The 21,749-nt window shown below is 36.0% G+C and overlaps 1 protein-coding gene across 10 annotated transcripts in view; it reads right to left on the bottom strand.

Moving 5' to 3' along the window:
- MICU3 (mitochondrial calcium uptake family member 3) overlaps window positions 1-21,749 on the bottom strand; it is a gene marked incomplete at both ends in the record, with an annotated part of 88,390 nt that overhangs the window by 43,987 nt on the left and 22,654 nt on the right. For 8 of the 10 annotated variants that reach the window (XM_079726656.1, XM_079726651.1, XM_079726655.1 and 5 more), the window contains 2 exons: window positions 3,787-3,818; window positions 9,887-10,040. The exons of 1 other annotated variant lie outside the window; for it this stretch is intronic. In XM_079726656.1, coding sequence (XP_079582782.1) covers window positions 3,787-3,818; window positions 9,887-10,040 — 186 coding nt within the window. Of the gene's footprint in view, window positions 1-3,786; window positions 3,819-9,886; window positions 10,041-21,749 lie in introns of those variants that run through there. One more of the 10 variants, XM_079726648.1, reaches the window with a different exon arrangement.

Genomic DNA, 21,749 nt, shown 5'->3' with positions numbered 1-21,749 from the left:
ATACTGTGTTAAAAATAAGTGAAAATTATAATTAGGTTAACTGTGAAAAAATTATTAAAGGATTTGGTGAGATAACTTGAAATAATTTGAAATTAAAAATTAGTCTGCTAAGTAACATACTGAAAAACAATGGAAATGACTTATTTTCCAGATCTGACTCTTGCTGCTCAAAATCTGGTTCCCCAATGGCCCGGGTGTCATCACCGGGGAGCTTGTTAGAAATGCAGAATCTCAGATCCCATCTCTGGCCTCCTGAACCAGAATCAGTTTTTAACAGGATCTCCAGGTGATTTTTATGCACATTCAAGTTTGAGAAGCACTTTAGACAAATCCTTCCTGATGCAGTTGTACCTAAAAAAGTTCTGTGACATTTATAAACCATCTTTTTCATTACAGAGCTGGGTTAGCAGGCAAATAAGGAATCTCTGGGATGCCAAAGGCAGGAGAGGTATTTTTAGGGGATTTATAGACACCCTGAAGCCTATCTGTGAATCCTCGTTCTCATTTCCTTCATAGTGTTATTTCTGCACTGCAGGTAATAGATGCCACCTGGTGCTCAGTAGTGTCTGACTAGGGTAGCAATTCACATATGACTAATAATGAGAAGCTAGGATATTTAATGTTTAAACAACAGTAAACTCATAAACATTTTTGTTAGAGCAGGAGGTTAAAAAATATTAATATTTTGAGTACATTTTATATACTTTCATTTATACTGTCTCTATTTTAACTGTTCCCATGTATTCAACTCATTTCTTCTACTTAAACTCAGCTAAAATTTAAGACCAAAAAAATCATAGCTACCTTTTACTGAGTGTCCCCTATATGCTTGGCGATGGGCTAATACTTATCTCATTTAATTCTAAAAAAATAATCCTCATTATGCATATTTTGCTGTGTCTTAAAGAAGATAAATAACTCACCCGGGATTACATAACTAGTAAATGACTGTCCAGATCCTTACTGACTCTAAGCAGTTTATTTTTGTAATAATTTAGTTCCTTGTCTGGTCTAGATCATCCAGTTGACACACTAATCTTGTTTTGGGTCAACTTCAGGGACTTTTTTTCCTTAATTTAATTTTTATTTTATATTGACATATAGTTGATTTACAATATTATGTTAGTTGCAGGTGTACAGCAAAGTGAGTCAGTTATACATATACATATATCCATTCTTTTTCAGATTCTTTTCCCATATAGGTTATAACAGAGTATTGAGTAGAGTTCACTGCAGTGGAGGCTAGGGACTTTTAAGTTTTACTAAAAACTGTATTTCCACTCAGGCGGGAATCTCTCTCCCCTCTCCCAGTGCCTACCTTAGTCTCTTATAGGTAGTAGTGTTGTATGATAAAGAATTTGATTGGCCTTTGTCCCTGGTTCCTGGGAGGAAGACTATATCCTTGCATCACACCAAAGTTTACGCTGAGGAGATGACTCAGGATGGGGGGCTGACCTTCAAAAACAACCCCGTGATTCAAGGGCTGGGGCTTTGAGCTAGCTCGACCTCTAGGGAGGGGAGAGGAAAGGGACTGGAGATTGAATTCAACCGTGTGGCCAATGATTCGATCAATCACACCTATGCAATGAAACCCCCAATAAAAACTCTGGACACCAAACTCAGTGGAGCTTTCAGGTTGGTGAACACATGGGTGTGCCAGGAGGGTGACATACCCTGATCCCTCAGGGAGAGGGCACAGAAGCTGTGTTTGGAACCCTCCTATACCTTGCTTTATGTGTCTCTCCATTTGGCTGGCCTTGATTTGTTCCCTTATAATGATAAACTATAATTCTACGTGTAGAACGTTCCTGAGTTCTATGAGTCAGTCTAACAAATTATCAAACTTGAGGGGAGTTGTGGGAACTCTCTGAATTTGTAGCCAGTTGGTCAGCAGTGTGGGTGGTCCGGGACCCCTTGAGTTGCAGCTGGCATCTGAAATGAGGGCCACCTTTTTGGGAAATGGGTCCTTAAATCTGTGGGGTCTGATGCTAACTCTGGGTGATGAGTGTCAGAACTGTATTGCAGTATTGCAAGTAGGGACTGAATAAATATTTGCTGGATTGAATTCATTTACCTAGAATTATAGATGCCTTTTAAAGGCTTTATACAATTTTTCTGAGGACAATTTTTATAATTATATACGTAATATATATGTTATAGGAAAATTAGTAAGTGCAGAAAATAAAACCGGATTGTAATCCAGGGACGAACCACAATTAAAAATTTTATTTAATCTCCTTTTAATCTAATTCTCTATCTAGGCATATTTATACAGTATTTTTGTCATTCTTGTTGCAAATATTAAATCATTTTCTGCATACTGTTTTGTAAATTACTCTTTGCATTAATATGTCATGAGCATATTTTCCTGCCAAATATTCTTCATTTTCATTTTAGTGGCTACACAGCAGTTGTCTATATCAGCAGTTCTGAAATGTAACTCTTTATACTCTTAAAAATTGTTTACCCGAAAGAGATATTGCTTATGTAGGTTATATCTATCAATATGTAATGCATGTGGAAATCGAAATGATACATTTTTAGAACACACAAGCACATATTCTATTAGTTCTCAGAGTGATGATGTCATCACTCATCATGCAGCCTCTGGAAAACTCCACTGTATATTTGTGAGAGAATGAGAGTAACAGAACAAGTATCTTCTCAGTATTATTATGAAAATAGTCTTGACTTCATGGACCCTCAAAAAGGTCTTTGCATGTTAAGAAAGACCAGTTTATATTATTTTGCAATTTGCTGTTTTACTCAAACTCATGTTTTTTAGGTCTATTCATGTTGATACACGTATCTCTTGTGTACTTATTCACCTTAGCTCTATATTACTGTATTGTCCTTCATATGCCTATTTCATTGCTTTATTAATTCCTCTACTGATTGACATTTATATTGTTTCTAATTTTTTTAGGACTCCTGGTATAAGCATACAAGTGTTTCTCTTGTAAATATATCTAGAAGTAGAATTTTTGATATGCATTAGATAGTGCCAAATTTCTCTCAAAAGAGACTATACCAATTTACATTCTCACCTGATTCTTCCTCCTTCTTGTCCTTGCTAATTACTGGTATTGTTAGATTTCTAGAACCTGACAATCTGATGGGTGTGAACTAGCATCAGATCATTGGTTTAATTTGCATATCCCTGATTACTAGTGAGGTTGAGCTCCTTTACATATATTTATTGGCCCTTCTGGCTATGTCCACCCATTATTTTCTTATTATCTTTTTTATATTGATTTACAGGAGTTCTGTATGACTACAAGACACTTAGCCTTTTCTGTTAATAATGGGTTGGCCAAAAAGTTCGTTCTGGTTTTTCATATCTTAAGAAAACCTGAACGAACTTTTTAGCCAACCCAATATGTTGCAAGCATGTTCTCCCATCTGTCATACATCTTTTAACATTGTTGACACTGTCTTTTGGTGCGCCACAATTTTTAATATTTAATTTAGCAAAATTTGCCAATAATCTCCTTTGAGTTCAGCTTTATATATCTTATATATATGTACATATCACATTTATATATGTATACATCACATAAATATATATATATATAAAATAGTGTGCGGGACTTCCCTGGTGGTCCAGTGGCTAAGGCTCCATGCTCCCAATGCAGGGGCCCCGGGTTTGATCCCTGGTCAGGGAACTTGATCCCACATGCCACAACTAAGACCCAGTGCAGCCAAATAAATAAATAAAATTTTAAAAAATAAATAAATAAAATAAAATAGTGTGCATGCATACATATACCAAGAGCTTTAACCTACCTGCTTGGAAAGTGACTTCCATGTTTTAGCAACTATAATAAACATAAAAAATTAGATAATACTTCATGTAATGTATATCAAAATTCAGTAACCATCTACAATCATAACTCATAACACTGACTTTTATATCTAAAAGGCAAAGTTTTTTTAATCTCAAGATTTAGACCTATGTATGTCATGCATTATGTATTTGTTTCATGTACTATAAACTACTTAAATAATATCAGTGGAATAGAAAACACATTTTCCATAATCATTATCTTACTTTGGGGATTTCTGGATTTATAAAGTAAGTTAACTTACTCCATGTTAAACATCCTATGGGCTTAAAACACAAACAATGATATTCATTAAACACTGATGTTAGAATATAAAATATTAACAGAGAAATTATAATTTTAAGGTGTCACCCATGATCTATGCTGTGTTAGTATCTCTGATTTACTTCAAAGGTCAGGTCTCTCTAGAGTGAAGGGTAAGGATGGGGCAAAGAGAAAAAAAGATCAAGGAGAGAACAGGTAATGTGATAGAGAGACTCTTGGCCTGTTTTCCATTCTTCTCCCCTAAGAATATCATAGTTGAATAAAATACCTGAGATCACTTTCTTTTTCTGATTTCTCCTCACATCCCTGAAGATTTCAAACACTATAAATCTCATAATATTAAAATAAATACATAGTCAACATTGCTGTTTCCTTGCTCAGATTTGAACACTGTGAATATCTAATGCTTGTCCAAGAATTATCTCCAGGTTTGTATGTGATTAAGTCCTATAATACAGCTGCATTAGGAACTAGTAAATATCAACTATTTCAGCTACATTACAATAATGACAAAAAATAATTTTTCTACATGGCAATGTGGCCATTTCTATATAGTTAACCATAGCTAACGTAAACAATATATCAAATTCAAGATTATAAGATACACATGTTTTACTTAACTTTCTCTTTTTTAAGCGATGTAATAAGTCATTTTAAGATCAAAAGGGAAAAACTATGTTCTAAAATTTGGCAAACTGATTTTTATGAAGAGAGTTTTCTTCTCTATGTAGCAACAACATCCTTTCTTTACCCAAGACAGTTTATATGCAAACACTTAATCAAGATTAAAATCACAGGTCTATACGGTAGAATTCAGCATTTAACCTTAATTATAATACTTTACACATTCATTTCATAGACATCCTCCTTTACACAATGAATACAACAATGTAAATAATATTTAGTATTCTGTTGCTTTTGAAATATAGCAGTAAGAAAAGAAGAAAAATAAATGGTACAAAAGTACATGCACATGCTCTTATGCAATGTTCAGAAGCTATTTATCAAAAGAGGAAGTTAGACACTCTTGAGTTTTGTAGGGTTTATGAGATTTCCAGGGTAAATTATTCACAAAAGACATATTCATTCTGCCGGATATGTCACCATGTTCAGTATTATTGGCTTTTTTTTTTAATAAAACTAAAGAGCCATTAAGATTTTTCTTCAAAGGATTTTCTGATTTTCTAAATTCCTTATTTCACATGAAGTTACTGCATATATAAATATAAGGTGAAGAGGGACTTCATTCTTTTGGATATATTTTATTTCTTAGCTATAGGTTGATGTTTTCATTATATTTTTAATATTTTTATGTATGTCTGAAATTTTTTAACTTAAAATTAAATTAAAATTAAATAATACTTGAAGCTATATGAAAATAATTACTTATTTTAGTTCTAGATGAATAGTTTACCTCTTAGGTTCTGTTTAAGTGGGTAAAACAAGAAATTTTCTTGATTTCAAACACAAAGTTACAATCAATAATCAGATATATATCTCAATTGACATTTATTTGAACTATAATTATTAAGCAAATGTTTACATAGCATACCATTTTCCTGTTGATGTTGCCATAAAATTATATTAAAGATTTTTAAAAATAATGGTTATGAATTCAAGTGATAATGATTATGATGACAATGACAGCTAGCAATGTTTATTAAGCGCTTATTGCATGTCAGGTATTACACTAAACATAACTGATATCATTCAATATCCTTAAAAAACCTCATAAGATTGCTATTTTTACTTTTATAAATGAAGAAACAAAAGATTAAATAACTTACTCAGGTTCTCAAAGCTCATAAATGAATGCCAAGGTCTAAACACAAGTCAAATTTCAATATGCTATTTTGATATGTATATGATTTAATATTCAGTCTATGAAGCATATTTTCTTTTTTGAGGTAAATATTTCTTTTTAAAACCCTACAGTTTTAAAAAAGTTTTTACAAATATCTTGATCTTTAGTTGCCATTCTTAATTATGTCTTAAAAGTGTTGGTTAGAAATTAACTGATATTAATTTGTGGTTGTTAAATATCCTGTGTTTATACTGGAAACCAGTTTTCTCCCTGCAAGTGATAGTTTTGGAATATCTATCAAAAGAATCACAGCTAAAATTATTTCCAAAAAGCAAAAATCCAACAGTAGGCTTCCACTGAATACATTATGAAGATAAAAATAAAGAAAATAATGAATTAAAAAATTTCAAACTATGAAATTTTAAATCAGTAAGCATTACTTAAAGGATAACTTCTCAAATATGTTTGACAACAGTTACAGAATTTGATGCAAAAGTACCATTTGATATTGTAAAAGATATATTAATAGTTTTATCAAATCTATACTAAAAATAAATATAAAAATCCACACTGTACAAAAACAATTAAACAAAATGTATGGAACACGTATATACCTATTTATGTATAAGGGTCTTTTCTATGTACAAAGTCCCTACACTCAGGAAACGTACGATATTATAGGAGGACAAAAAATACAGAAACAACCAATTCCAAGGCAGAATATGGTTATCTGGCACACGGTAAGTACTCAATAAATATGTCTTGAAGGAAGGGGGAGGAAGAGGGGGGAGGGAACGGGAACCAAAAAAGCATAGAGAGATACAGTTCTTACCACAGACTTCAAATTCTCCAAGAAAAGAGCCCTACTTAAACTCTAGCCTTTTGAATCGCTACTGTCACCTTTATTCTCATACTATGCCACCTCCCTAGGCAATCTCATCCATACACAGTGCATTAATTACCAATCATGTACAGATGAATCCCAAACACATACCTCTTCCCAGTCCTCCCCCGGATCTCCAATGGAAAGAATCCAAAGCATCAGAAATTAATTCATTAAAAGCTAATGTGTGAAGTAGCCAATTTGTCAAATTACCGAAGACTGAATTTTTTGAACTTTTATACATTTTTCTTTCACCTCACAGTTACCTTTTTTGTTGTTGGGAATGCTTAAGATCTGTTCTCTTAGCAAGTTTTAATTATACAATGCTGTACAATATTATCAACTACAGTCACCATGCTATCCATTAGACCTTGAGGATTTATTTTAAGTTTGGTTTTGCCATAACTCTATCTCTGAAGAAGAGATGGCTATAATTGTTCTAACCTAACTTAAGGCATTCATTTGACAGTTTCAAGCACATTATCAAACAACTAATTATTTGGTACATTGATTTTCAGTGAGTTGAAATCAATGATCATGAGCTAGATCCTACTGCCTCCTTGATATCTCCTCTTTTACAAATCTGAGGCATTTAACTACATCATGTCCCAAACTGAAGTTGTGATTTTTCCCTTTAACGCCAGTCCCTATTGCCATCCATCCAGTTAAGCCAACCAGAAATCCTTAATACTCACTACCCCATCATTACCACTGCCACCACTGTTAGAAGCTTCTGATGCTTGGACAAGAGCCTCCTCTCTGATCTGCTCATGGCCACTCTGGACCTCTGTAATCTGTCTCCACCCTGAGATCTTTCAAAACACAATATAATCATGGCAGGCATCTGCTGAAAACAAGACAACAGGCCCAAAATGGAGTTGCCTATGCTAAGCCCCATGTCACCCAACTGAGACTTAATTACAGTGTCAGTTCTCTCCCACAGGGAATCTTAAACCAGTCATCAGGAATCACCTGATCATCAGCAGCAGTTAGGTCATCTGTCTGACAGACCCCTACCATCTCCTGAAGGCAAGTGACCTCACAATAACCAACCTGCTTTTTTTTTGCCTAATATAACTTACTTGTTCCTGCTTCCTTCTGCCTATAAAAGGCCTTTCATTTTGTACAGCTCCTCAGAGCTCCTTTCTATCTGCTAGATTGGATGCTGCTCAATTCATGAATCATTGAATAAAGCCAATAAGATCTTTAAAATTTACTTAGTTGAATTTGGTTTTTTAATACACCAAATTCTCCTGCAGCTTAAACCACTACCACAGTTTTCCATTACTTTTAGGATAAAAACAAAAATGTTTAATATCAGCTTACAGACTCTGAATGATTTGGCCCTACCCATATTCCACATACCATATTCCTCCTTGCTCTTTGCACTTACAGCCACCCAGATCTTTTTTCCACTCCTCAAATGTATCACACTCCTTCTTGTCATGGCACCTCAGCACACGCTGTTTCTTTTGCTGAAATTCTCCACTCCTGATTTCCCATTTACCTAGCTAGCTCTTATGATTTCATATTTCATGGTGATATTTATTTCCCCAAGGAAGATTTCTCTGAGCTACCTGACTAGGTCACTTCTCAAAAATATACTCTCATAGAATCAAGAAACTTTCTTTCATGGCACTGAGTTATAATTTGTTGTTTATATGTAAATTTTGTTGATCAGTGTTGGCTTCCTCCACCAGACCGCAAGCACCATGAGGGTGGAGAACACTTACCTTTCGTTCCCCGCACACTGTATCTCCAGTGCCTAGTGCAGTGCCTGGCGTTTGATAGTTGTCCTTGACTACATGTCATTTAATATTCTGTGAGATGAAATGGAAGGGTGCATAAAAGCACTTCTGCTGCCTTCCAAAGTACTATGGTTGTCTTGAGAAAAAGTACTCTGTGATTATTTATTTGAGTTGTGAACTGAACTAGCTCCTTTTTCTCATGGAACCCAATTTTTACTTGAAAGAATAACTGACAGACAAATTATGGTTATTTAGACCTGGTTATTTGGCAGACATTTTTGTACAAATGAACAAAGTTGCTTCTTGCTTAAAGAAAACTGACAGTATTTGTTGTTAATGAAAACGTTTGAGATTTCAAGTAAAAATCAGAATATTGGAAAACTTGTATACACCACGAATTTGACAGCTTTCCAATAAGTAAAAACTTTTCTGATGAGATTATGACAATATTAGTGAATGTGATTTTTAAAAAATATTGTATAATGAGATATGCCAACATTTGGAAGATCTGCATAATTTAATAAACCAACATTTTCCAGTTGATGTTGCAAGATTATACAAGGGAAAAAGATCCATTCAAAGTGCAATGTAGGCCAATGTATTTTAACAAAACAGATAACAAAAAAGTTTCAAAGTTCACACTGCAACTAAACTTTAAGAAACTACCATTAGCCAAGTATTGATACAGTACCAAAGAAGAATATCTACAATTATCTAAAAGGCTACTGAAATACTCTTCCCTTTTCCTACTTCTATATTTGTGAGGCAGATTTTGTTCAGATACTTCCTGAAAAACAATACATTGCAACAAATTGAACACAAAAGCAGATATGAGACTCCAGATGGCTTCTATTAAGTCAGCCATTAAAGTAACTTTATAAGAAGGTACATAATGCCCCAAAATTTGAGAACCACTGCTCTAACACATGGAAAGGTGAAAAACAATTAACTTATATTTACACTGCAGGAGCCATGACATATTCAGAAGAGATATGGGAAGAATTTTTGTCCAGGTCGAACTGGAGCCAGCCCTCTGAGTTATTCTGTTTAGACTGGCTATAAGAACTGACTTGGCAGAGTAAGAACCTATTATAAAGAGTAAGGTAGTGTTTAGTTGGATGTACTGAGAAAGAGGAAACAATAGAAATTTCTGAAAACAGAAAAGATACCAGTAGGAGTTAAGAAATATTAGTCTGGTAACATTGTAGAGCATAGTATCTTTTGAAACACCACATTGCTTGCTTAGTTGTTCTGAAAACTTATACTGCTCCACATTTTTACAAACTAGAGACAAGAGAAAAATCTTATGAAATTATTGAGATAACTGAAGGAATATACTTACATTTGGGCTCGTCTGTTGTAACAGCCAAAATGAAATCATATGGAGTCATGAATAACTGTCCTTCACATTCTACAGAAGCAAACAAACGAAATCGCCTTTCCCGAGACGTTGCATAGAGGTCTAGGTCTTCAATGTCTGTTCTGCCAGCAGCAACCTAAAGTAAAGAAATCAAGTAAGTCTGGACTGTGTGAAGTAACACCTCCTTTTAGAAGATAAATGTTTTCAATTATGTTGATAGTGAATTAACAGAATAAATGAAAAAGTGTGAAAATACTGTCTTCTGGAGGACTTAATCATATTATAAATAATTACCCACATGAATAAAATGAACTAATGTTCAAAAGATCCTACAATGAATATCATTAAGGTTCTGAAGACTTTACACTGGCACTTTGAAGGACCTGTGATTTATTTCTTCAGTTTCAGTCTCAGAGAACATTAAATTTCTGACCTAGTTGTTTCTTCAGAAGGAACACCAACACTTGCTGAATGCCTACTATGTACTCTCTATATAGGCTTATTTATTTAATCTGAACTCTTTTCATTGTAGTCTATTAATTTTCTAAAAGAAGAAAGGGAAAGCATGATAGGCTGTTCATGGTGACCACTAAGGAAACCACTTAGTGGTAGAGCTTAGATTTGAACTGAAGTTGCTAAGTCTAGATCACTACAGTAGAGTTACCACCAATGTTCACTCTGAATTCCACCTAAGGTTAAGAGGAGCAGAATCAAGAGTGTGTGTATATGGGGGGAAGGGGATCTCCTTTTGCCTTACTTAAAGATCTTTCCTTGTAGATAAATAATTTCTCACTATTATTTATTTTCTCTCTGAACTATAACAAATTTTTTAATAAAATGTTTTTTTCCTGATTCCAAAAGCGATGCATAGTTACTATATATAATTTAGAAGATAGAATTTAAAATTTTATAGACATAACTGTTTTTGTTTACTTTTTTGGCAAAAAATGGGGGTTATACTATGCTGTTCAGTAATCTGATCCTTTTTACTTTTTTTTTTTTTTTTTTTGCGGTATGCGGGCCTCTCACTGTTGTGGCCTCTCCCGTTGCGGAGCACAGGCTCAGGATGCGCAGGCTCAGCGGCCATGGCTCACAGGCCCAGCCGCTCCACAGCATATGGGATCCTCCCGGACCGGGGCACGAACCCGTATCCCCTGCATCGGCAGGCGGACTCTCAACCACTGCGCCACCAGGGAGGCCCCCCTTTTTACTTATTAACGCATTTTTGACCAGAGACATATTATGGCTACAAAATCCTCCAGTCAATAATGTGTTAATATATCATGTGTCATTTTTCCATGTCACTAAATAGTCTAGTAGACCATTTTTATTAACTATATAATATTTAATAGTAAATGTTTATAGCCTAACACAATTAATGAATTCTAACTGGTTGACTATTTAGGTAATTCATAGTACTTTACTATTTTTTTTTTTTTTTTTTTGCGGTACGCGGGCCTCTCACTGTTATGGCCTCTCCCGTTGTGGAGCACAGGCTCCGGACGCGCAGGCTCAGCGGCCATGGCTCACGGGCCCAGCCACTCTGCGGCATGTGGGATCTTCCCAGACCGGGGCACGAACCCATGTCCCCTGCATCGGCAGGCGGACTCTCAACCACTGCGCCACCAGGGAAGCCCCATAGTACTTTACTATTATAAAACAATGTTATAACGACCAGCCTTGAAAATATTTAAATATATCTACAAATAGTTCCTTGGGGTAAACTCCTAGGAGTAAACTTGATTGGTCAAACAAAATCATTTCATACATATTATCAAACTGCCTCCAGGGAGTTTATAGCAATCTACATGACTAGCAACAATATAAAAATTATATTTTCACCCATTTCATAAAAAATTATTTTATATCAGAAAAAAATTCTTATTTAGGATGACAAGCTTAATCTCTATATTGTCTCTTCTATGTCTACTAAGTCACTATGCAAATTACGTACAAACTGTCAAAATTATTTAAACATCTAATATTTTGAGAAGTTGTATCAAACAAACCATAAGAACTTTCAGTAAGGAAACTACATTTTATATTTCTAAGTTACACCTTACTAAATGAAAAGCCAGGCAAATGAGTAATCTTTTTCCACTGTTCTGAAGACTAAGACTTTTCAAAACATTACAGAAGTAGTCAAATAAAAAATTAAAAAGAAAAAATTTAATGCCATTTTTTAGTGGCATGTATAAATAGGGAGAATCTACAATCTCAGCCCTTAAGGAATATACAATCTATATGGAGGGACAAAATACTACTTGGAGAGACAAAAGGTACAAACATGGAAAAGAGAATAAGTCAAGTTAGAGTAAATAGAAGAAAAGCACAATAGATTCAGGTTAATATGAAGCGTCAGGAAGAAGAAAATATGAATTTTAATGTCAGGAAGAGATATGAGCATTCTAGGTTTACATGGCTTATTTGAAGATGGTAATAGTCTTCCTGGAACAGAACATTTGCATTCATGTAAAAGGGTAGGTAAATTGATAACAATTTCTGAAGGCAAGACTAAAGCACCAGGATTTAATCTGACAGAAAGCAAATGGCTTTAGGAGATTCTTAAGTGGAACAATGACACAAAGAAAATGGTGCTTTAGAAAGATAAAGCAACCTGGTACCAGACATAAGCTAGCTCAGCAGTATATTAATAGCAATACTCAGGTAATCCATTTGTATTGGGAAGTTATTTTGGCTCCACCATGGGTAAGGAGACACTCAATCACTCAGTGTCAATAATAAGCGATAATCTCCCTGAATACTCCTCCCTGAATATTCCTCAGGGATCAATCTACCGTCTTAAGTCCCCTTCTGCATATATATCCCAGCAGTTTCTTCTTCCTCTTTGGGCAGGGAAACCAATACTGTTTGTGACCACAGTTTACTCTCCTGCTTTCTTCTTGCTAAGCCATTTCCTTGGACCTAGGTGGCCCCAATCAACCATGACTCATCTCCACTGAATTTCCTGGAGGACCACTGAATGGGGAGCACTCCCTGTTTCTGCACCACAATCTGAAGTCATGCTTCAATTGAACATCCGGAACCATGATTTTTGCCTATTTCCTATGACCTAATATGGACTTGATCTGTGACTTCCGCCCTTACCTGGTGCTGCCATTACTGCTCATGAAGTGCCTGTGTTTTCTCATCAAACTTTCCTTCCTTAAGCCCAGTCCCAGCACGCCAAAGCTGCCTGACCGCTGCAGCTGGGAATCTGATCCACCTGTGAGCTGATGCCAACAACTCCTCTTTCTCCTTAATGTCTACTAACAATCAATTAATGAAGCCTGTTGTTCTCCCTCTAATTTCTCACATCCACCCACTGTTACCACCTTTGTTTAAGCACTCACTACTTCCCTAAAATTTTACAGTAATGGACTATGGTTTTTGCCTCTAATCCATCCTATATTAAGAGAAAGAAAGAAAAAAAAAGGCAGAACTGTGGAACAATTTGTATTCTTTAAACACCCAAGGAACGGTATCAGAAGAAATCTGAGTTCAAGGTTGTCATTAAAACTCCACTGTATGTATGAGTTCTACCTCTTGTTGCCTTAGCAAAAGTACCCATCATTTTTGATAATGGCACTACTGGTGCCTACTGGTCTATTTATCACCTTAAAAGAAGGTGTGGGGAGGAGTTTGGGAATGGTTTGTGCCCCAGACAAAAAAATATATATCCTAAAAGGGAAGAATACGATTTACATATAAAAGTGATAACCAAAGCCTTGGTGCTTAAATGGGCTTCCTGTTACTGCAGTTGTGTTGCTTCCTCCATTGCCTCTGATCAATTTAGTGTAATAAATCACATAGTGTAATAATACAACCGGGCACTGCTCAAATGAACCATGGACTTGCAGAAAGTAAAAAACAATTTTCTCATGAGATCACAGTAAACCGGCCTGATCCTAGAACAGTCTAGTTATCATCAGCTGGGAGGACTGAACTCATCTGGCTGAAGGATGGGATGGGATAGAAGGCAGAACAGGAAATCAATACTTGGGGTATTTTTTAAAATTAATTAATTTATTTTAATTTTTGTCTGCATTGGGTCTTTGTTGCTGCACTCAGGCTTTCTCTAGTTGAGATGAGCACACAGGCTTAGTTGCTCTGCAGCATGTGGGATCCTCCTGGACCAGGGATCGAACCTGTGTTCCCTGCATTGGTAGGTGGACTCCCAACCACTGTGCCACCAGGGAAGTCCCTGGCTTGGTTTTTACACTTTCTGTTCTCTTACACTGACTGATTTGCCTGTTCATACTCAAATGCCATACTGCTTTAATTGCTATAGCTTTTGATTATGTTTCTGACATTATGTAAAGCAAGACTCCGTCTTACTGTCAGTCTTTTAAAAATATTTGTGTTGATTGATATGCAATTTTTTCTTCTAAGTGAACTGTGAAATTAAGATGTCAAATTCTGTTTTAAAAACCCCACTGAGGGACTTCCCTGCAGTCCAGTGGTTAAGACTCCACAATTCCAATGCAGGGGGCGTGGTCAGAGAACTAAGATCCCACATGCCACGCAGCGTGGCCAAAAAAAAAAAAAAATCCCACTGATATTTTGTTTGGGAGGACATTGAATTTTGGTGTAATTTAGGATGACTTGATTTTTCCCAACTGGGAACATGGATGTCTATTTATTCAGGTCTTCAACTACATCTTTCAGTAAAGTTTTACAGTTCTCTCATATAAGTTTTAAAAAATTTTTGGTAGATTTACTCATGCATTTCATAGTTTCTGTGTAATTGTGAATGGAACCTTTTATTGCTACTACATTTTCAATTTGTTATTTCTGATGAATGGGAAAGCTACTGACTAGTAATTTGCTTTGTATCCAACTAACCTTACTGAATTCCTTCATTAATCTTAATAACTTTTTTTTGGATATTCTAGGTAGGTAATCATAAGTTCTTTCAAAATAGTAATAGTTGTAACTTTTACTTTTTAATATTTAAACCTCATCTTCATTGTCTTAATTATTAAAGGTTTAAGTTTCTAAAAATTATGTTGAATAATATCAGGAATATTAAGCATTCTTGTCTTGTTCCATAGTTTGCAGAGAATGCTTTTAATGAATTGCCATTAAATGTAATGTTTACTATTGGTTTTGATAATTATCTTCCACCTTAAATCAGGAATGGGTGTTTACCTAATCTCCTTTGGTCACTGAAAATAAATGAGTTTAGAATTAGAATGGTCTTTAGAGATCATTTGGTCCTCCTGTTTTTTTACCTTTCTACCAGAATAACAACATAAATGTGGTCCCCTACCAAAAATGAAAATGTGTTGGGCAAGTAGAAGCATAAACAGAAATCCCCAAACAAAAACTAAAAAGGAATTGGACAAAACTCTATATTATTTACATTATCTTTTAACTATTTTTGGTTTCTAAGATGAATATTTAACATCAACTACCGAGCTAATGTGAATTCATTCATTCAGCAGACACTTGGTGTGTGCCTACTACATACAAATGAATTAATTATAAAATAGTCAATTGGAAGATAACTTTATCTAAAACTATTTTAGAGACAAATATAAATAAATAAGCTTGGTTTAATTATGTCTAACTACTTTCAAACCTTTCAGTTGTCTACATGCCTCTTTCTCTGCAGTTTATGAACAGACTAACTATTTTCTTAATGAATGCTCTAATGACAAAGATGAGGAATAATTTCTTTTTTTTTTTTACTGTGGTAGAGTTCTAACCAAGTTAAACTTTACAGTGTTTTGGAGGTTGACAAGGAGCAGCGGTCCATGAAGGTCAGCTGAGGACACCTGACCTGACCTACTAGAATCTCTGAGAAAACGGACAGCATCAGGCCAGTAGACCACCAAAGGTCAGAAGAAACTCAGACCTTTAAAAGATTCAGCCTTGCTTTTGAACTTTCCAAAGTTAAAAAAATCTAAACTTTCTGAAGTTATTTTAACATCACTACTATGAACACTCAGAAACAAGAACCAATAAATAAAGGTAGAAAATGATACTCAAACTGGTTTTCTAATCCTCTTGGCAATGACAACGATCTTGTATCATGTTAATGTTCTGAGCCTTTCAAAAAACAAATACAACCATTTCCCTCCAGCATACTGGCCTGAATCTGTGGGTATAATCCTTATATTACAAGGAGCAGGTTAATTACACCTGTATTCACTGGCCGATTTACTTTAATACCCTTTTTGCTCATCTAAATCCAGTATATCTTGGGAATTCCCCTAGGACCCCGCCCTTCCACTGCAGGGGGCCCGGGGGCCTGGGTTCAATCCCTGGTCAGGGAACTAAGATCCTGCATGCTGTGCAGAAAGGCCAAAAAAAAATTAAAAAAAAAAAAAATATATATATATATATATATCCAATATATCTTTTAAAAGTTAATTTCTAAAACCTAAAATTAACCTAAACATCTTTTATAATATGTACTGTTTCAGTAAATTATACTTTTTACATCATAAATTGCCAATACAGTTAAAAGTCATCAATAAGTATAATGTACCTAAGGCGAGTGGGAAAATTAACCAGAAAGCAAAAAACCTGAATTATATCCATTTAGTTGTTAAGACATTAATTGCTAAAATGTAAATCTTTATTATAAATCCAATATTATGTACCTAAAAAATAAGCCTTTCAAAAGTGGTAAAGTATAACTAGACCATTTGTGAACCATAGGAAAGAGACTGACAGGTGTTATACAAGTCATGTTCATTTAAGAAAAATTCTTAATTTCTATAGGTTGACAGTCAAATTAAAAAACAAATATTTGGGAAGCTGAGGAAGTGACAGCCTTTAAATCGTTAAGAAATAGTAAAGAGAAAACCTGTAGGCTTATAACGGCTAGAAGAAGAAATAGCCTCTAAGAAGCTGGAGGGCAGTAGAAGTACAGATGGAGCTGAAGACCAGCTAGTTTAGCTTCTAAGAACTAATCTCTCCAAAGTAAACACAACACAGTTTCCACGTTCCATTTTTTTTTCCTGAAGATGCCTCTTTAAAATGGCCTACTTTATAAGGTGAAATCCTTTTTCTGCATGTACTCTTGCCTTCTTTCTTTGTTTTTTGTTTAGTTTTTGTTATTATCAGCAGACCCATTGAGAAACCTCTTAAATGCCGGAAGACTGAAACATAATTTTTGTCAGGCAATAAGTAGAACATCAAACGATGGAGTTTATTAATTATCGATTTAAAAATTTTGCTCTAATTAAAACTTCTTAAGAGAATTCGGGACTTCCCTGGTGGCGCAGTAGTTAAGAATCCACCTGCCAATGCAGGGGACACGGGTTCAAGCCCTGGTCTGGGAAGATCCCACATGCCACAGAGCAACTAAGCCCGTGCGCCGCAACTATTGAGCCTGCGCTCTAGAGCCCGCGAGCCACAACTACTGAAGCCCACGTGCCACAACTACTGAAGCCCATGTGCCTAGAGCTCGTGCTCCACAACAACAGAAGCCACCGCAATGAGAAGCCCGTGCACTGCAATGAAGAGCAGCCCCCGCTCACCGCAACTAGAGAAAGCCCATGCACAGCAACGAAGACCCAACGCAGCCAAAAAAAAACCCAAAAAAGACATTGTTAAAAAAAAGAGAGATTGAATTCAATTAATATTATTTGTACCTTGAATTCAAGTTTTCCCTGTTTTTTGTAAGAACCAGAGTCTTTATTGTGAGAACTCTGCTGAAATAGTGTCCTTGACTCCCTCTTCCTCTCACCATCTGAGGTTGAAGATACTTAAGGACTATTTGTGGTTGCTTCACATAAGTCTCTGGAACCAATCCTGTCTCAAGTTGGAGGTGTCCAAAGATTTTAAGGCCAGAGATTTGGGTGGTGGTGTCTGTCTTGTTCTGGGACCAGGAACTGAGCTCCTGATTTGATTCCTATCATCAGAATCCATCCTCTATTTCCCTTCCAGTACCTGATTTCCTACCTGTGCCTGAGACCTTCTCCCGATCCTTTAGTAGCTCCCCTGGAACTACAGCGCGTGCTAAACTCCCCACTCCAGTGCTTGGTATTAAGCTGCTACTTACCAGGTCTCCCTGATGCCTCATTCTAGACTCTCTCTGCTATAGAGATCCACTAGTTATCAACAAATTCCGTGGTTGCCTACTGCTAGAACTTCATGAAACCAACTAAGCTAATCCTAACCAAAGTCTAGTCATAGCCTGTTGATAAAAACAAGAATGAGTCAAACTTCATGCTATGCCTGGAATGAGTTCCGGGAACTGTACTGGTCTCTGAGCAATGGCCAGCTCCAGGAATATTTTAGATCAACTTCCGTTTCCTGCTCAGCTTTTCAGTTTCTCTGGAGGTGAGCCCTGATACCTTTGCAGCTATTGCCAAGGAGATGAATCTTTGCTCCATATCAAATGGTCAATGTGATTCTTTTAGTCAGACTCTTAGGAAAGCGACCTGCAAGAAAACTTGTGCTGCCACACCCTCTCTACTATTTAAGACGCTGCTCCAAATCAATCCTACTTAATCACATCCCTTGTATTAACGTATCTTAGACTTTGACAATACACCTTCCCTGAGAGTTAACCCTGTACCTTGGATAAATCCTAGCTATTTCCTTTATATATCCTACTATTCTATCACTTGTACTCTTTCCTCCCCATTCATACTGTGTTGCAATTACCTGTCTACATATGATTAACGTAGTGCCTGGCATAGCTAAGAGGCTTGGTAAATGTTTATTGCGTGAATGAATGAATGTTTATGGATGAAAAGATAATTGGGAACCGGATAATAAATAGCCAAAGGGATACTGAGTGTGGGTCAGGTGGCAGTGAAGGACAACCAGAAGAGAGGCTTCTGATTCCAAGCTGGGAATCTAGACTGAGATATAAAAGAGAATCTAAAGCTTTAGTGAGAAAGGAACCACATTATAACTTAGGTGTATCCATCTTTTCAAAGTTGTTCAAACATACCATCTTCATAACTAATGTTGGTAACTGTTTAAGTTATCTATTGTAATAAGAAGCCTTATGGAATTTATTTTTAATTTTGACTGTTTTTTATTTTAATAGAGTAAAAATTCCAGTAAAATGAATCTCTTCTTAAGTGCAGATTCAGGCAAAAGTATTAATAACTTCTGGCTTAAGTCTTGAAACTTGGAGCACTCAATTCTCAGACACTCCTGCCAAGTGACTGCAACATATAAAAACTGGGTAATTCAATTTTTTCTTTTTTTTCATATTTAGATTTTAAAACAGGGTTCCATGTACTTAACTTTTTTTTTTTTTTTTTTTTTTTTTTTGCGGTACGCGGGCTTCTCACTGCTGTGGCCTCTCCCGTTGCGGAGCACAGGCTCCGGACGCGCAGGCTCAGCGGCCATGGCTCACGGGCCCAGCCGCTCCGCGGCATGTGGGATCCTCCCAGACCGGGGCACGAACCGGCGTCCCCTGAATCGGCAGGCGGACTCGCAACCACTGCGCCACCAGGGAAGCCCTGTACTTAACTTTTTAAAGTAATTACTGATACTAGGTATATATTACTTCTGTTGCCTTCTTTCAGTTATACATTACCAATTTTCTCCTACAATAAAGAATAATTTTTGCTTCTATGATATCTTTCCAAAAAGGACAGTAAAATTCACAAATTCTAGCTTCTGACTACAGGAATAACAACAACAAAAATGGACAGTATAGGGCTTCCCTGGTGGCGCAGTGGTTGAAAGTTCGCCTGCCGACGCAGGGGACACGGGTTCGTGCCCTGGTCCGGGAGGATCCCACATGCCACGGAGCGGCTAGGCCCCGTGAGCCATGGCCGCTGAGCCTGCATGTCCAGAGCCTGTGCTCCGCAATGGGAGAGGCCACAACAGTGAGAGGCCTGCGTATCGCAAAAAAAAAAAAAAAAAAAATCTCCAGAAAGTGGGCATAGAGGGAACATACCTCAACATAATAAGGCCTATATATGACAAACCCACAGCTAACATTATACTCAATGGTGAAAAGCTGAAAGCATTTCCTCTAAGATCAGGAACAACACAAGGATGCCCACTCTTGCAACTTTTATTCAACATGGTTTTGGAAGTCCTAGCCAAGCAATCAATGAAGAAAAAGAAATAAAAGGAATCCAGATTAGAAAGGAAGAAGTAAAACTGTCACTGTTTGCAGATGACATGATACTATACATAGAAAATCCTAAAGACACCAGCAGAAAACTACCAGAGCTCATCAATGAATTTGGAAAAGTTGCAGGATACAAAATTAATATACAGAAATCTGTTGCATTTCTATACACTAATAATGAAGTATCAGAAACAGAAATTAAGGAAACAATCCCATTTACCATCACATCAAAAAGAATAAAACACCTAGCAATAAACATACCTAAGGAGGCAAAAGACCTCTACTCTGAAAACTATAAGACTCTGATGAAAGAAACTGAAGACAACACAAACAGATGGAAAGATATACCATGTTCTTGGACTGGAAGAATCAATATTGTTAAAATGACTATACTACCCAAGGCAATCTACACATTCAATGCAATCCCTATCAAAATACCAATGGCATTTTTCAAAGAATTAGAACAAATAATATTAAAATTTGTATGGAAACACAAAAGAACCTGAACAGCCAAAACAACCATGAGAAAAAAGAACAGAGCTGGAGAATTCATGCTTCCTGACATCAGACTATACTATAAAGCTACAGTATTCAAAACAGTATGGTACTGGCACAAAAACAGACACACAGATCAATGGAACAGGACGGAGAGCCCAGAAATAAACCCACACACTTATGGTCAGTTAATCTACAACAAAGGAGGCAAGAATATACAATGGAGAAAAGACAGTCTCTTTAATAATTGGTACTGGGGAAGCTGGACAGCTACCATAAAAGAATCAAATTAGAATATTCTCTAACACCATATACAAAAATAAACTCAAAATGGATTAAAGACCTAAATGTAAGAGTGGATACTATAAAACTCCTAGAGGAAAACATAGGCAGAACACTCTCTGACATAAATTGCAGCAATATTTTTTTGGGTCCCTCTCCTAAAGTAAAGGAAGTAAAAGCAAAAATAAACAAATGGGACCTAATTAAACTTAAAGGCTTTCGCACAGCAAAGGAAACCACTGACAAAATGAAAAGACCACCTACTGAATGGGAGAAAATATTTGCAAATGATATGACCAAAGGGATTAATATCCAACATATATAAATAGCTCATACAACTCAACATCAAAAGATCAAACAACCCAAATAAAAAATGGGCAGAAGAATTGAATAGACAGTTTTCCAAAGAGGAAATGCAGATGGTCACAGGCATGAAAAAATGCTCAACATTGCTAAGCATCAGGGAAATGCAAATCAAAACCACAATGAGATATCACCTCACACCTGTCACAATGGCTATCATCAAAAAGAAAACATATAATAAATGTTGGCAAGAATGTAGAGAAAAGGGAATCCTCATACACTGTTGGTAGGAATGTAAATTGGTGCAGCCACTGCGGAAAAGAGTATGAAAATTTCTTAAAAAAACAAGAAATAGAATTACCATATGACCCAGCAATTCCACTCTCGGGTATATACAAAAAAAAAAAAAAACCAAAAACCAAAAATACTAATTTGAAAGGATACATGCACCCCAATGCTCATAGCAGCATTATTTACAATTGCCAAGATACGGAAGCAACCTAAGTGTCCATCGACAGAGGAATGGATAAAGAAGATGTGGTATACACACACACACACACACACACAATGGAATACTAGTCAACCATAAAAAAGTATGAAGTTTTGCCATTTGCAGCAACATGGATGGACTTGGAGGGCATTATACTAACTGAAATAAGTCAGACAAAGATAAATACTGTAAGATATCACTTACATGTGGAATCC

The sequence above is a fragment of the Hyperoodon ampullatus genome (genome assembly GCF_949752795.1).
Source record: "Hyperoodon ampullatus genome assembly, chromosome: 20".
Lineage (NCBI taxonomy): Eukaryota > Metazoa > Chordata > Mammalia > Artiodactyla > Ziphiidae > Hyperoodon > Hyperoodon ampullatus.
Note: the sequence above shows the minus strand (reverse complement) of the source record. Positions and strands in the feature narration are given on the sequence as shown.